The sequence below is a fragment of the Trachymyrmex cornetzi genome, unplaced genomic scaffold (genome assembly GCF_001594075.2).
Source record: "Trachymyrmex cornetzi isolate Tcor2-1 unplaced genomic scaffold, Tcor1.1 scaffold15, whole genome shotgun sequence".
Classification (NCBI taxonomy): Eukaryota; Metazoa; Arthropoda; class Insecta; order Hymenoptera; family Formicidae; genus Trachymyrmex; species Trachymyrmex cornetzi.
Genome location: NW_017296091.1, coordinates 940,778 through 953,907, shown reverse-complemented (window position 1 = coordinate 953,907; position 13,130 = coordinate 940,778). Strand labels below are relative to the sequence as shown.

At 29.8% G+C, this 13,130-nt stretch overlaps 2 protein-coding genes across 2 annotated transcripts in view; one reads left to right on the top strand and one right to left on the bottom strand.

The window, feature by feature from the left end:
* LOC108757985 (glycine-rich cell wall structural protein 1.8-like) overlaps nucleotides 1-2,191 on the bottom strand; it is a 9,002-nt gene extending 6,811 nt beyond the window's left edge. Inside the window, 5 exon segments of the mRNA XM_018502686.1 lie at nucleotides 8-496; nucleotides 649-798; nucleotides 941-1,084; nucleotides 1,225-1,350; nucleotides 2,093-2,191. Coding sequence (XP_018358188.1) covers nucleotides 8-496; nucleotides 649-798; nucleotides 941-1,084; nucleotides 1,225-1,350; nucleotides 2,093-2,171 — 988 coding nt within the window. The 5' untranslated portion in view covers nucleotides 2,172-2,191.
* Nucleotides 2,192-9,572: 7,381 nt separating this feature from the next.
* On the top strand, nucleotides 9,573-11,786 carry LOC108757984 (baculoviral IAP repeat-containing protein 3). The gene is made up of 2 exons (XM_018502684.1): nucleotides 9,573-10,274; nucleotides 11,427-11,786. Exons 1-2 carry the CDS (start codon nucleotides 9,573-9,575, stop codon nucleotides 11,784-11,786), a joined length of 1,062 nt encoding a protein of 353 aa, XP_018358186.1.
* The last annotated feature ends 1,344 nt before the right edge of the window (nucleotides 11,787-13,130 follow it).

The window sequence follows — 13,130 nt, the reverse complement described above, 5'->3', positions numbered from 1 at the left end:
CCGCCACCCCCGAGTCCACCGTGACCACCATCAATTCCACCATGTCCACCGCCAATTCCACCATGTCCACCGCCACCCCCGAGTCCGCCGTGACCACCGCCTCCGTATCCACCTCCGCTACCATCTCCGAAACCACCTCCTACACCGCCACCATGTCCACTACTACCACCGCCAAAGCCACCATGTCCACCGCCACCCCCGTAACCGCCGTGTCCACTGCCACCTCCGAGTCCGCCATGACCACCGCCACTACCGAGTCCACCACCACCGTGTCCACCACCACCGTATCCACCGCCGCCATGTCCACCGCCTCCGTACCCTCCATTTGTCAAAGCCGAGGATTGTGCACCTGCCGAAGCACTGCCGATAGCTTGAGAATTGGATTTGGAGAAACCGCTACCATCACCATACGAGCTTGCGCTGGCCGAACTGCTAGCGCTACTGGAGGCGAAGCCTCCGCTATAACGCTTCGAACGCGATAACAGTAATTTACCTTCTGCAACAAATTGAACAAATTGTTTTTAAATCATCAAATTAAATGACTGAAAATGTAATTTTTAATAAATCACAAATCCATTTATATATAGAATTATATAAAAATTTATATATAAAATATTTTACATTTTAATTCTCTTTTTTTATATTTACCATCACTACTGTCAACTCCGACGATTCCTCCAATTCCGCCGGTACCTATGCCTGCATCGCTCACTCTACCTGCGGGTCCACCGCCACCCCCGAAATCACCGCCGATGCCTCCACTATAACGCTTCGAACGCAATAACAGTAATTTACCTTCTGCAACACAAATTAAACAAATTGTTTTTAAATCATCAAATTAAATGACTGAAAATATAATTTTTAATAAATCACAAATCCATTTATATACAGAATTATATATAAAATATTTTATATTTTAATTCTCTTTTTTCATATTGACCATCACTACTGTCAACTCTGACGATTCCTTCAGTTCCGCCGGCACCTGTGGCTACACTCGTTCCACCTCCAAATCCATATCCGCCATCCCCGAGACCACCGCCAACGCCTCCGCTATAACGCTTCAAACGCAATAATTTACCTTCTGCAACAAATTGAACAAATTGTTTTTAAATCATCAAATTAAATAACTGAAAATGTAATTTTTAATAAATCACAAATCCATTTATATACAGAATTATATATAAAATATTTTATATTCTAATTATCTTTTTTTATATTCACCATCACTACTGTCATCTCCGACGATTCCTTTAATTCCGTACGTATATATGTTTCTATCGATCAATCTAGTTGCGAATCCATGACCACCGCCGATGCCTCCGCTACTGATAGGCTCCCCGCTCCCTACTATAAAACAAAAATGTACAACTGTTTTAATGCTTGTTAAAATGTACTAGTTTAAGTAAAATGTTTATCTTGGATCAGAGTTCAAGTATTTACAAACAACAATTATCTATATGCGACTGTCACAAATTTCTGCATTTATAGCAAAGATTTGTTATCAATTTCTCAGAAAAAATTTAAAACTTGCGGTGGCTTTGTATTTTTATATACGCTTTCTTCGAAGAGCAATCGCAAAGCTAAAAAGGAAAACACGCAATACACATTTACATACATATATTAATGAATGTTACGTCATGAGAGAAAGATTATCGTTATCTTACTAATAGCAAAATCTTGGAAAACCAAATTGACATTTTGCGCATTATATCTTATATAGACTGTAAATATCAATTTTTAAATAAGAATAATGTATATATACATGTAATTATTTTATCATTATGCTGTTTAAGATTTTTATTTTGATTGTTATGTAAAATAAAATATCAATTGTGTATTTTATACATGCATATGTGTATATGTATATGTATATAATATGTTTATATTAGGATAAGAAAATATTTAATAATGATAGTGAAATATTCAAGTTTTTTTTTTATATGTTCCATAGATTTGATGAAAGAGTTTTTCCTTTCGTGTAACAAATATATCCTTTCTTATTTAAACAATAAAAATAATAACAAAAGCAAAATGTATCTCAGGCAAGTTAATGATGATGACAAGTTGACAAAAAAAGAAAATAACTTACCTCCTCCAGATAAGAATTGTGCTTGGACATATGTTGCGAGTATTAAGGCCAAAAGGCCGATTGTCCGATACTGCCACATGACGATATCTGGTCTCTATCCTGATCGGCCGCCAAGTCTTTATATCTTGCCTCCCACTCGATCACTCATGCCTTCCTAAAACTCTGAGTACTTCGTTGGAGAGACAGATCGAGAAGCAATAAGAGCAAAAAAGTGCGATGCACACACATGGTCAAGGTTGAGGTAATCACCATAATGTGTGACCTTATCCTGGTCGGGAATTCACCTGGGCCTGTCATCGTATCTTCTTGTACTTTCGTTTATCTTAATTTCGATGACATAAATAGTTTACATCCTGTTACAAAATACTGTAAACAATTGTCTTCAGAAAGTATTTTAAATTAGACGAATGCAATGTGGATTGCAATTCTAAAAATAAAAGGTGTACGCAATTTGCTTTCTAAATTTTTTTCTTTAATTAATTTTTTCATTCTTGACGTTTCAAAGATTACGTAGCGTTAGATATGAATAACGCAAAAATATATTGTTCGTAATTATTCGCGATAACATAAAAAAGTACTGGTAATCCAATGTTGGACCAATCGAATGAATCGATCTTTAATAATGTAAAAAAAAGAAGATAAGTGTATTTAAAAAAAGTTATAAGAATAATTTATGCTAAAATAATAATTTGTATTGTACGGATAACGTCTATCTTTTCAGAGAAGTATGGAAAATAAAGTGATTTTTTACTTGGTTATTTATAGCAAAAATATATTTATTAGACGATTCAAGAAAAGAAGCCTCTAGAAGGTCAAGCCATATGCAGAACAAGAGATTGAATCACAATGTTAATAACAAAGAGAAATAAGGGTGGAGTAGTACGAAATAAACACTTTCTCTTGTTTAATACACGGAGAAAATTTTATATTTAAAATTACTATAATGTGATAGTAGCTGCGGTCTTCATGTAAATTATAAGTTTAAATGCTATAGTTATTTTTTTAAAAACAATAATATAACGTAATTTTTACACTTTTTCATAGTAAAAATTTTTTATTACAAAATCAAATATACCTAGCAAATTTTGTTTGCGTACCATAGTAAAAATTAACTGTTTTTATGTTAGAATATGGCTTAACAAAATAATTACTTTTTTTTTTATTTATGTAAAAATTAGTATTATCATAATAAAAGTTAAGTCGGAATCATGTTGTGAGAGTCCATCGAAAATACAAGACATAGTAAAGTGTAATTTAAAATTGTATTAAAACTTAATATAAAATTTTTTCCGTGTATGATTTACTAATTTGCGAGCAATTTGTCATTTATTTACTATTGCTGGAAATATGTGCTAAATATCCGGTAATAATGTAAATGTTTGGTCGTTGACATTATCAATTTTTAATGATTCAAACAACCACGAGATGACATATCTAAGCCGATAGTATAAAATATTTACACGAAGGTCATTTGTAGCCTCCAGCTGATTTGTCTTGATTGATGAATCTCAATGTCATTTCACAGATTTATTACCTATGCCAATCGTTAATACGTAATAATATTTGTCAATAATAATTGTGATTTTCCTATTATCACAAATTACTGTGTAAGGAATAAATGTGTAATGTCTCAAAATAAATGTTAACACTGAATTTAGTATTGTTTTTCAAATTTTAATGTTTTCTAATGTTGAACGAATAATTATAGCAGTATATATTAAAATCATATATTCGTTAAAGCGTTCATATCAAAGCATAAAGAAATATAGCTAATAATTTAATAGATTATCGTAATAGGATTTGAAAATACATGGGCAATAGAGGATATAATATATTGCACATACTTATGACATTTATTACATGTTATGTAGTTTTGGAAAAAAAGAATAAATACAAAATGTAGATATGAATGCAAAATAATCGATGCTACTTCCGGCATAAAATACCCATAAGACAGCATCATAAAAATTATATAATTCCTACTTTTCCGTAAGTTGCAAGTTCCGTAAGAACGAAATGTAATTCTTTAAAAATTATTAATTTGCATTTTTAATGTGTCTTTACTTAATCGTCGATTAGTGTGTTATAAATGATAATCACACGGTGAGTTTTGCTCATTTAGATTTCACTTAACCACGCGTGATATATGTATATATATGTGATTCTACGAAATGTATATTCTGTGAACAGCGTATCAATTTAAATGCGCTACGTAAATTAAATTATAGGAAAAATATTAAATAAAAACATATATATTCTCTTACTATATCCATGATAATTAAAATACTTTGGTTATTTATGTTAAAAATTACATTTTATTAGAACCGCAAATTTCTCGGGATCGATTTGTCTGTATTTTTATGGAACATTGTATAATCGTTTGATGGCACAGCATGCAGTAACTATTAATAAACCTCAAATTAAAAAAATATGATATTTTTTCTAGAAGAGCCTTTTCAGATTATTATATAATCTGGGAATATCGCGTACGTTATATGTTTCTACATTTTCACATTATCATAATTAAATAAACCGGGGAAATACAACAAATCCTCTCTAATCGGTTTAGAAGATTAAACTGACATATAATCAAAATAGCGAGATAGTTCATGGCTGCTGTCATCGAGATGATTTTTTGATATTTCATCGATGCAATGATTTATGACTTGCATACTTAGCATAAAGTGAACAACATAATACAAGAAGATATTTATTTAATAGACTAAACTCGCAAACTGTTGTTAAAGTCTGTTTGTAAAAGACGCCATGCGCCGATAAATTAAAAGAATCTATGATAACTTCCATTTAATGTTTAAATATTGACTCAATCGCTATGTATATGTTTGAATACGCAGTTTAAATTTCCATAAAACGTAAATAATAAATCGTGACACGGAGATAAATAAATCATTAAAACTATTCTTAAAGTGTATATAATTATAAATCTTTTATCTCGCTATCTGAATAGAAAACAAAAGCCTCTACACAGCCGCTTTTCTTGTGCAAAAATACATAGTCAATAGAAATTTCATTTTTAAAGTAAAGAAAGTATGAAGATTAAAAAATTTACAGGCCACTATGTTGTTTTTCTCAGATTGAAAAAGGTTAAATTAAATAGAGATAAGTAATTATCTTTAAACTCATTTTTTTTTAATTTTCGTATCGTTAGATGTATCTAATAAATGTTTAAGGAACTTTATGCCGCGTATAAAACACAATAGAATTAGCAAATGATGGATTTATCGCTAATCTGAGTTTTTATCAAGGATGTGATTATAACATCTTTTTTAAATAACTGTATTTGTTTGTCTATTATATTGTGTTTTTTTGTTAGTTTATATTTTGACAAATTCGAATAAAATACAACAAATAAACAAAATTCAGATATAATTAAAAAATATCTACAGACATTAATAAAGCAATGTAAAAACTTTTTTCAATGTAGATAATATTTATAAAAAGATATTGATAAATATAAGGTAATTAGTTTACCTTCTCAAATTTACCAAATTCATTTTTGTTTATTGATACTGAATATAAATAAAGTTTTTAAAATATATTTTCAGGCACACTGACTCGCAAGTATCCTTCTACATTTAAAGTACAAATGGAAAAAGAAATTATAAAACAATTACGCAAAAGTAAAACAATTCAAATTATCAAATATTAAGATATTATAAATACTCTTAAATTTAATACTAATAAAAACTTCTTTCCGAAGTTGCCATGTACGTTGACAAGGTAATAGATGATATTGGATTTCTCCAACGATTGCCTTCGCCGATATCGATGCAACATCTATCATTTATCATCTTCGATGTCCCGGAGAACATGTAGCCACGGAATTTCCACACATCTTTTTCTTAAGAGCTGAAATAGATACCTATCAATCAGTTCTCAATTTCCGGCAAGAAAATCAATTAGAACGTATTTGTACGTGTAAGAAAAACCAGTAAAAATAGAATAAATATTACGAATGATAATTACAGATTGTGACTACAGTCACATTTGATTCACGGTATTTTCTTGCATTATCGCCGATAACATTATATACCTCTAATTCATATTAATCTAACACTGTACGATCTTTGGTACGTTAAGAATGAGAAAAAAATTAAGCAAGTAATTTATATGCCCTTTTTTTAATTGTAGCTAAAACACTGCGCAAATGGAATACGCTTTTGCATAGAATGAAATAATAATTAGCGTTTGTTTAATTACATCACATGGTACAGGTAGGTTTTTTTATCTACTATATATATCCGTTTCTATCAGCAGTACCAATGTAATTTAATTTTAATCTTAGTTCAACTAACTCTTCATCTTGTTTTGTTCTAAGAACAAAGTGAAGAGTAAGTTATAACTTTAAACTCTCAATTCAATTTCGTTCTTAACTTATTCTTTATCTTTTTCAGTAAATTTAACCGAGATTGAAGTTAATCTTACATTGGCACTGGGCTTGTCCAAACATCCTGAAGAATATATACTTCCTGCTTTCACAAATACCAAAAGTTTCTTTTTTATCATTAATTAGAAATTTCTAACTTCATCTGCATGTAACCACAAAACATGTTTTTCCGTCGAAAATTATTCTGAGAGTAATTCTATTGCAATCAGGAAAGTAATAAAAACATGTATCGATAGTAGTAACTATACTTATATTAATAGTAGAACTTGCGAATAAAAAAAAAGATGTACCATTATCTAATTTTTTAAAAGATCGATTTCATCAATAATGGAATAAAAACATTTGTGTTGATTCTTGAATGAAACAATTGTTTCATTGAAGAGTCAACACAAATCTCGAAAAGAAGGCCGTTTATTAATAAACGGCCTTCTTTTCGAGATTTTATTACGTATTTCGGCCTCTATTTCGCGCGTCAGGTTACAATGATTATTCATCAGCACACGTGAACGGCTTGTTAAATCCCCTTGATTCACCATATTCGCTGTGAGATCGTAATTAGGAAAAAAAGAGCGCATTTACGATGCCAAAACTCATTAAGTTCATTACCGGTAGAGCGGACCAGAAACGTTTTAATATCTTACATTATAAGCAGCTTTTTTCTCACGTTTGACGCATACGTGCTATTTACGACGCGATGCCACCACGTATTTTCGATTGTGAAGCTTATACAATCGTAAAGATAAATACACAGCTACATCAGCGGGATCATTACGATTTTTATTTGCCTTACCTCGTTACGGGTATCATTTGCTCGGAAAGACCGTCTCTCACGAATCAACGTTAAGAGACGTTATTTCCCGCGAGATTAAATATTAATTTTAACACACACTGTTCCGATATTATCGAATAATCTTTTGCAGTCGCAACCATATCATTTTTTTCTTTACAAAATCGAGAAATCTCTCCGTGCTTTCCAATATTTATTTCGACATCTTTTCTATTCTTATAAAATTTCGAAAAAATAAATAATTTAAATATACAAAATTAAGAAAGTCTTTGATAGCACAACGAATTAAAATTTCAAATAAATATCTGTAAAGGGCAATGAAAGCCAAGAACGCTGTCAGTGCACAAAAATCTGTTTTATATTGAACGAATCAATTATAATTTAATTAAAACCCTAAACGTTTCGGTTCTAACAGAAAAATCCTTAGTGGGCAAACAATTTACAATTAGTCAATATAATGCAGTAACTCTTGATACACTTCTTTAAGGAGGGAAATACCTTTAAAGAGAAAGCTAAAAAAACGACAATTTTCAGTATTTTTTAAATGAAAAGTATTTGGCTAATTGGTTCAAAATTTTTTGTGTTACTTTGTCTATCTTTTGAGTATATAAATATATTATTTTTTACAAAATATTAAAAAATATTGAAGCTGCATTGCTGTAAATAACAGAGGTGGCGATGTGAGTTGCTGACACATTAATTGTTGTAAAATATAACTCGAAATAGAAGAATTCGAAAAGAGTGTGGTAGTCCATGAAAACAGAGTGTCAGAATAAGTAAATTAATAAGGGGATGCTGGAGTGACGGTCGAAGTTAATCAAGGTCGATAGTACAGACTTTTTAAAATTCCAAATTCGACAATAGTGACATCTTTCATTCATTTCTTATACTTATTATATATATCGTTGTGTCTCTCTCAAAAGCATTCATCTGTCCTTATCTAACATATTGCAACGTCATCTCTTAGAAAGAGATCAATTAAAATACTGCTCGGTTTCATGGCTAAACAGCCTAAACTGTCGTACATAGTCGATTTCTCACGTGCTAGACACACAATTTCGTTCCTTGCACTAATCTTTTTATTTAGGCGTCAAAACTTAATTTTAAAGATACGACTGTACTCGTCTATTTATCCTACATGTGCTCCTGCCCTAATTTCGAACATATAACGTGCATATAATTTTTTCACGAAGTAAATGTTTGGTGAGCTGATAGCACATGGATACAGGAATCTGTAATTTATTATTTTTCCCAGTTTTGGACACAAAATACACCAGGAGCAGGTACATTAGCACAGATATTTCAATCGTGGATAAGGAATTTTTATTCTGTTCAACTTCGAATTCGAAGAACCGCGCAAGAAACATAAACGCTTGCTTTATCGGTAAAAAAGAAGACTCCAGCATCCCCTTAATAGACGGCTTAAATTAAATGATGTGACAATTAAATGGAAGTTTACACATCGACAGAAACAATCGAAATATATTTAAATTTACAAAACAGAGGTGACGATCAACTGTTACGATTCTAACGAAAAGACTAATGAAAAAACATTGTCATCATAACAACTGATTTGACATTTTAACCGACGAAAGATCGAGACGCGTAAAGAAGCATTAATTCCTATAAAAGAAAGCGCTCATCCGTACTTGAAATCTTTTGTTCGCTGCTTGTCACAATTAAACACATCACCATCTCAATTAGCTGACAATCGTGCTTATACACCGAGGTGAATAATTTATTTACTGCAATCCAAATTCGTATGTAAATAGTGTAATTACGTTTTTCGTATATATAAGTTATAATATAAATGTGTGATTATACATTAAACAGTGTAGAAAAAAGAAAACGGATTTCAAGCTTTTTAATTTCAAAGTTCTCTTTGCCGCTCATCATAATCACCGAGTTTGCGATGCTCATGCATCTTAAAAAAATATTTTGAAAACATTAAATAATAATATTAATAAAACATTAATATAGATCAGATATTACTGAAAGTTATAGTCAAATCAAATCAAATTCATAATTGATTTGAAATGGTTTTTTTGCGGGAAAAATCAATTTTAATACGTTAAATATATTACCTTTATGACAGACTATATGTGTGTGGGCATAACAATTTCTTCTACACATTTCTTTCATTAAAAGATAGAAGTGAGAGAGAGAGAGGGGGGGAGGAGAGGGGGGAGGGAGAAATATTAACATAATAAATTATATAAATTTAATGATATATTTTTTTTCTTTACAGCCGGAATTTTGATTTTTACATATCTAATACTATAAAGATGACTACCATTAAAGATTATCGACTTGAGTCTGTCCGTTTGGATAGCTTCAAAGACTGGCCGTACTTATGGAAGAAGCCAGAAGAACTCGCAGCGGCTGGATTTTATTATACGGGCATAAACGACAAAGTAAAATGTTTCATGTGTAAGGTTGAATTATTTGACTGGAAACCAGAAGACAAACCGACAGTCGAGCATAAACTGAACTCTAGAAAATGCTATTTTGTTAATAATATTCCATGCGGAAATGTACCGATCGGTACGGATCCTAGCACAATTCCGGGATTTGTTCCTCGGAGAGCAGACGTATGTGGAATACCAGGTTTCAACCAGGAGCTTTGGTTTCTTGCGAACCACGGAGAAAAAGAAGAAAGAGTGAATTATTGGTTGAAACATTTTCTATACCAAAAAGCCTCAATACCGAAACATCCCAAATACGCTAGTTATGCTCTTAGATTAGCGTCGTATGATAAATGGCCTAAAACAAGATTACAAGCAGAAAAACTAGCAACTGCTGGATTCTATTATTCGGGAAATAGCGATGAAACAGTGTGTTATTACTGCAATGGACAATTAAAGAATTGGGAGCTAAACGATGATCCCTGGGTAAAACATGCCAAATGGTTCCACCACTGTCTTTATCTAGTTTTAACTAAAGGAACGGAATTTATAAACAACGTTACTGGAACAACGTATATGAAAGTAGTGAGCAGATTTAACAAAATATATATATTGTTATTAGAATTATGAAATTTGTATGTTTTTAATTAAAATATTTTAATCTAGTCATAAAATTATGAAATATAATTTTAATTATGAAATTGTGCTGAATGCAATAATCAGTTCTAAATCGTTTTATTTTTTTAGAAAAATCTTCCATCTGTAGCTGATACAGTGGAAGAGAAATTTGAGAAAACTGATAATGGGAACATTGCTAGTGGAACTTCTCAAAATTCAACTAATGCTGAAAAAAGAAAACCTGATTTACCTAATATAAAAGCAAGTGATGTATCGGATGAAGTAGTAAGCAAAGTAGTAAGTAAATTTAATAAAATATATGTATTGTTATTAGAATTATGAAATTTGTATGTTTTTAATTAAAATATTTTAATCTAGTCATAAAATTATGAAATATAATTTTAATTATGAAATTGTGCTGAAAGCAATAATCAGTTCTAAATCGTTTTATTTTTTAGAAAAATCTTCCATCTGTAGCTGATACAGTGGAAGAAAAATTTGAGAAAACTGATAATGGGAACATTGCTAGTGGAACCTCTCAAAATTCAACTAATGCTGAAAAAAGAAAACCTAATTTACCTAATATAAAAGCAAGTGCTGCATCGGATGAAGTAGTAAGCAAAGTAGTAAGCAAATTTAATAAAATATATGTATTGTTATTATAATTATGCAATTTGTATGTTTTTAATTAAAATATTTTAATCTATACATAAAATTATGAAATATAATTTTAATTATGAAATTGTGCTGAATGCAATAATCAGTACTAAATCGTTTTATTTTTTAGAAAAATCTTCCATCTGTAGTTGATACAGTGGAAGAAAAATTTGAGAAAACTGATAATGGGAACATTGCTAGTGGAACCTCTCAAAATTCAACTAATCCTAAAAAAAGAAAACGTAATTTACCTAATATAAAAGCAAGTGATGTATCGGATGAAGTAGTAAGCAATGTAGTAAGTAAATTTAATAAAATATATGTATTGTTATTAGAATTATGAAATTTGTATGTTTTTAATTAAAATATTTTAATCTATTCATAAAATTATGAAATATAATTTTAATTATGAAATTGTGCTGAATGCAATAATCAGTTCTAAATCGTTTTATTTTTTAGAAAAATCTTCCATTTGTAGTTGATACAATGGAAGAGAAATTTGAGAAAACTGATAATGGGAATATTGCTAGTGGAACCTCTCAAAATTCAACTAATGCTGAAAAAAGAAAACCTAATTTACCTAATATAAAAGCAAGTGATGTATTGGATGGAGCCAGCAACAAGGAACAGTTTATTCAAATACGGATGAACAAGATTCTGCAGAATGTAAAATTATGCAGAATTTGTTGGAGTAGAAATCGACAAATCTTATTTGTACCATGCTATCATTTTTTGACGTGTGAAGAATGTGCGACAGATTTGACAAAATGTATATGTGGTAAGAATATTAAATGTACTGTAAAAGCGAATATGTTATAATATCTTTATTTTTGTGCTAAATAATCTGTATTTTCTATAAAATTTTTCATTTATTGACATTACAAAGATTGACACTTTATGGCCGGTATTTATAGTCAGATCTTATATTCAAGACCATCTTAAGAAGTCACGAACCAATTAGAGAGCTGCATCAACGTCTTAACACATTATTTAAGATGGTCTTGAAATAAGAATCGACTATGAATACCGGCTTAAGTAAAATTAAATACTACTTAATTTTGTACTATCACTTAAATTTTGCTGATTCGTATAGCGTACTTAGTAGATACAAATTAGAATGAGAAAAATGATCTTAGTTCTTTTTACCAGTATTTAACAGGGTTGGATAGTGCCAAGTTAAAAACCTAAAAGTTAAGTTAAAAAGTTGAAAAGTTAAATAATTTTAACTTAACTTAGTTACATTTTAGACTCTTAACTTTTTAACTTTATTTAGTTACATTTTATCGATAACTATTAACTTTTTATTTAAATTTTTTGAAGTTAAGTCTCAGACTCAAATATATACTTCATTTAGAACATACTCTATATTTTACTTAAAAAGTTTTGTTTGTATATATTATTTACATTATATATTGATTTCAATCTAGCAAAAACGTATATTTTAATATATCTAGTTTTTGATTGAAATCTATATATATATATATTAGGTTGAAATCTATATATATATATATATATATAACAGTATATATAAACAAAAAGTTTAAATAAAATATAGAATATATTCTAAATGAAGTATATGTTTGTCATTTCCGTTATTTGTAAGACTCTGAAATCATAAAATAGAAAGAAATTTAACTTTTAATTTTTCAATTACTTTTTTTTATGAACTTAACTTTTAATTGAATTAATTTCATTATACATTAACTTGCATCTTAACTAAGTTAAATTTTCAAGGTTGTTAACTTTAACTTAGTTAAAAGAAAAAATTAACTTACTCAACCCTGGTATTTAAATATAAAATGTATGTTTTTTTTTTTTAATGATAGAACGCCGATTATTGAAGCTAATTTACGTATAGCTATTATTGAATTTTATATAGTATCGAATTTTTTTGTCTAATTTGTAAGTTTTTATCAAGATAACTGAAATTGTAAATAAATTGAGATCATTGGGATCGATATGAATAAAAATTGATATCTGCATTCATTGATTTTTTAAAATTTTTTTCTGGAAATGCTTCAGACATACTATCTATCTTCTTTCATCCTTATTGTACATATATATTCCATGAGAATCATATAATAAAACACTTGCCAATCTGAGTTTCGTAACCTCTATCTCTTTTGAATATCTCGTCAGAAAATAGCAATCATTATCAGCTAG

What these genes read in the sequence shown, in the direction of transcription:
- LOC108757984 (XM_018502684.1), top strand. Translation starts at nt 9,573, where the DNA reads ATGACTACCATTAAAGATTATCGACTTGAGTCTGTCCGTTTGGATAGC. An exon ending in CTGGAACAACGTATATGAAA is followed by an intron (nt 10,275 to 11,426) that starts GTAGTGAGCAGA and finishes TTTATTTTTTAG; the next exon opens with AAAAATCTTCCATTTGTAGT.